At 39.9% G+C, this 4,419-nt stretch overlaps 1 protein-coding gene across 1 annotated transcript in view; it reads right to left on the bottom strand.

Annotated features, from left to right (window-relative positions):
* Positions 1-4,419, bottom strand: part of THADA (thyroid adenoma associated) — a 333,765-nt gene that overhangs the window by 328,874 nt on the left and 472 nt on the right. Inside the window, exons 2-3 of the mRNA XM_010842320.1 lie at positions 912-1,011; positions 530-624 (exon numbers count right to left, since the gene is read on the bottom strand). Coding sequence (XP_010840622.1) covers positions 530-624; positions 912-987 — 171 coding nt within the window. The 5' untranslated portion in view covers positions 988-1,011. The remainder of the gene's footprint in view (positions 1-529; positions 625-911; positions 1,012-4,419) is intronic.

The raw sequence follows: 4,419 nt of genomic DNA, 5'->3' as shown, positions 1-4,419 counted from the left end.
AAAGAGTTGGACACGACTGAGAGACTTCAATGTCAATGTCAATTATCCCATGATCCTACCTATATACAATTCCAACAGGGGTAAAGCCTCAATATGGCTTACATTGCCACTTTGAATTTAAAAAAATCATAAAATGAATAGAAAAAAAATTTCTATTCTTTAATGATACCTCAGTATTAAATAATTAGGAGCCTGGAGAAGGAAATAGCAACCAAATCCAGTATTGTTGTCTGGGAAATCCCATGGACAGAAGAGCCTGGCAGGTTACAGTCTTTGGGGTACAAAAGAGTCCACAGGACTTAGCGACTAAGCAGCAACACATATTATATATAAGGATGATTCATTCTGCTGTACAGTAGAAACTAACAAACATTGTGGAGCATATATATACTCCAAATGTAAAAAAATAATTAGGAGCCAAAAATTATCAGTTAATTTTAGGACTTCCTTGGTGGCTCAGTTAATTTTAAAAGCCCATAATAGCATGATAACCTCCAAGATGCATCCATGAACATCAGATCAGCCTTACCTGTTTAACATAACGGATCTGTGACACTCCATCAGTGAGCTGTACACAATGCAACAGCAAAGAAGCTAGATTTTCCCCTTCCACATCAGCCAAGGCTATATAAGACAAAACAAAAATTTCTTCAATGATTTCACAATATATAGATAAGAGTTTATCTTTGTTATGTGTTCTATAAAATGTAAATACTTATAAACAAACAAAACCCAGGAGAACTTAGACTGAAGACAGATGTTTAAGAAAACCATTTTATATCCAAAAGTGAATGTAAAGAACATGGAATAATTAAATTCCAAGGGTCTGGACATTATGTGATATGGAGTCCCAGACATAAACCAACCATTTGCAACCTCGAAAAGAGATAAACAAGTCAGAAATTACTTACATTTCAAAGTTTCAAGGTCCTGATGACAAACGGTCAATGAAGTAACTTGTGTTTCTTTCTTCTTCTTTACACCCATTTTAAATAGAATCAACAGTAGTCACTACAAGAAAGAAGAGTTTTAAGACACTGCTTAAGGACTTCCCTGGTGGTCCAGTGGCTAAGACTCCACGCTCCCAATGCAGAGGCCTGGGTTCAACACTTGGTCAGGGAACTAGATCCCATACGCCACAACTAAGAGTGCGAATCTGCAATGAAAGATCCTGTGTGCCACAACTAAAATCAGCACAGCTAAACAAACAAACAAATAAATAAAAATAAAGATTTTTTTAAAGAGACTGTCTAATGCACTGAAGAACTCTATGTTGCTGACAGTTGGCGCCAGATAATTCTTTGCCACAGGGTATCATCCCAAGCACTGTAGGACATGGCCTCTGCCCACTAGATAGATGCCAGTAGCATCCTTTTTCCTCTAAGTTGTGACAACCGAAAAAGGTCCCCAGTCATTGCCAAATGTCCCCTGGGGAGCAAAGTTGCCACAGGCTAAAACTACTGGCCTAAGGAATGCTGTTTTGAAAAACTTTTTTTAGACTCAAGAAGAGTTTATTACTGTCTAAGGTTACTTTTACCTATCCAGTCTTTGTATTTTAAATACAGCAAACCTTCATTTTTAACAAATAAACCAGAGCGGCTTTTCAAAAATATAGTAGGCCTACCTAATCTCTGTGACTTCTTGGACTGACAGATCAGGAGGTATCCTAACAAGCTGTATCCTGATTTCTGAAAAACATTTGATAAAGTAAACTTTCACATACTATCCCTGTGAGTTTGCTTTCAGCTAGTAAACAGTTTGTTTCAGCTAACAGGATTCACAATAGGCTGAACAAAGATACTCAAAGGAACACACTCAGAGTACCATGTGGTCTGAAGACAAGTCGCTAGGGAAATGCCACATGGGGCTCTCTTCTTGAGGATTTTTAGGGGTGTTTATCATGTAGACAATAGAGGACATAATACAGTGAATTAAGAAAAGACACAGAGCTAGGAGCATCCAACAGAGTGCTGGATGATGGAATCAGGGTTTAAAAAGTGACCAATAAAATGGAATAAACTTACCAAGATGAAATAGAAATAAATGTAAAATGCTGCTTTTGGATAAGAATAATACAATACAGGATTTATAATACCCAGAAATACAGGATGGGGAGGTAGGAGAGATAAAATGTGGTTTGAAACAATTCAACACATGGTTTGTGAGCCACAAGCCAATAGTACAACATGACTTAAAATCCACATTAGGAATCAGCTAGACCAAGGGATGGTCATCTTCACAGGTCAGGGAGTGTATGGAGCAATAGGTGCTATGCTAGTAGCCATATCTTCAGGAGCCATAGCAAATGACGGAGCTTCCAAGCTTCCCTGATAGCTCAGTTGGTAAAGAATCTGCCTGCAATTCAGGAGACCCCAGTTAGATTCCTGGGTCGGGAAGATCTGCTGGAGAAGGGATAGGCTACCCACTCCAGTATTCTTGGGTTTCCCTTGTGGCTCAGCTGGTAAAGAATCCGCCTGCAATGCAGGAGACCTGGGTTCGATCCCTGGTTTGGGAAGATCCCCTGGAGAAGGGAAAGGCTACCACTCCAGTACTCTGGCCTGGAGAATTCCATGGACTGTATAGTTCATGGGGTCGCAAAGAGTCGGACACAACTGAGACATCTTCAGTTTCACTTTCCAAGGAACAGCCAGATTTCTGAAGGTCCTGGAGAGCACCTCCCTTCAGAAAACAGTTCAGTAAACCAAAGGTGTTTGGCCTAGAGAAAAGAGGACAGGATGAGTGCTGCTGTTGGAGGACTGAGAGAAAGAGGAATAGATTTTATTCTGTAGTTTTCAGGGTTTTTTTCTTTTTTTGGCCACACTGCTGCACAGCTTGCAGGATCTCAGTTCCCTGGACCAGTGATTGAACCCAGGGCCACAGCAGTGAAACCGCTGAGTCCTAACCAATGGACCACCAGGGAAGTCTCAGAAGTCTTCTGTCTTAGATGGCTATAGAATTAGGAGATGTCACTGCAAGCTTCAAGGAGGCAAATTACAGCTTAATACAAAGGAAAAAATCTATGGTTCAATTATAAAATGAGCTGCCTTTCAGAGAACTTTCCAACACTGAGAATATCCAATATCCAAACAGAGATTCAATGAACCCTTTTAACCTGGATCCCTGCAATAAACTCCCAATTGGTCTCCAAACTTCCATCTTGCTTCTGAAGAGTCCATTCTTTTCACAGTCTTCAAAGCAATTTTTTTCAAATTTAACTATTCTCTTGCTTAAAATTTTCTAAGGGCTTTCGTTTATACTTAGAATAAAATATAAATTTGAGACTTTGGCCTTCAAGGCCCTAAATAACCTGGCCCTTCCTTCCATTGCAGTTCACTTCAAATCAATCTTCTCTTCACCATCTAGGGGACTTTGTATGTCCTGATATGTCTACTGTTAGGCTTATTCCACCAAATCTTTGCAAGGCCAACTCCTCACCATTCAGGTCTCTTCCCAAACATTACCTCCTCTAAGAAGCCTTCCATGGACACTCTATTTAAAATTCCACCACTTCTACTCACATATAAGTCATTTATATTGCTTTATTTTCTTTATAGCACTTACTACTACCTGAACTTACAAGAACTTGTTTATTTGCATATATGTCTCCCCTAGTAATATACTCAATGAAGGCAGCAAGTTTAATCTGTTTTATTCACTGTTTTAATCATCAATTCCCAAAACAGTACCTGGCATATATCAGGTCCTTAAAAAATTTTGATGAATAAACTAATGAATTAACAAACTTTTATCAGTGATGTACTAAAAAGTATGTGTACTTTTAACAGCAGAAAAGTGGACTACTTGTCATCTTAAGTAAATTCTATATCCAAGTGACAAGCTAGTCCTGACACTGAGGAACCTATGGTCCCTCTGCAAAGTAAGAAATTAATACAGCAGTGAAATAGGAAAACCCACTTAATAGAAAATGGTAATAAAAATCGACACTGCTAGAAAGGCATCGACAAGGTAAAAATTTGCAAAGTGACATGATTAAATCAAGGGGAATAAGCACTACGGATCACTTCCCATGTAAGGCACCAACATACAAACCTTAGAAGGGATAGAGATAAGCAAATGGGGAGACGATTCTGTGATGAATCGTGAGCAAATCTGCCGCAGAACTTTATCTTGGAACCCTTAAGACTGCACAAAGAGGTTTGGTGCTTATGCGTGCTTAGTGGATGCCCAAACGTTTGTCCTCCCAATAGTGGAAAATCTCGTGCCCACCTTAAGGCACTCCTTAAGTGGCCAGAAGATGCTCAGTAAATTATACTCCTCCTGCTCCCCACTGGCTGCTTCCCTTATGATTGCTGCTCCAGTGAAACCTACACCTTTCTGGCTGACTCCCACAAACATTCTGTGGACAATTTCCCAACCACGTGGAGTCCAGGGAATGACAAGCCGGGGGGGGGGGGGGGG

The sequence above is a fragment of the Bison bison genome, unplaced genomic scaffold, assembly GCF_000754665.1.
Source record: "Bison bison bison isolate TAMUID 2011002044 unplaced genomic scaffold, Bison_UMD1.0 scf7180017864177, whole genome shotgun sequence".
Taxonomy (NCBI): Eukaryota; Metazoa; Chordata; class Mammalia; order Artiodactyla; family Bovidae; genus Bison; species Bison bison.
This window is presented reverse-complemented; position numbering and strand designations above follow the sequence as displayed.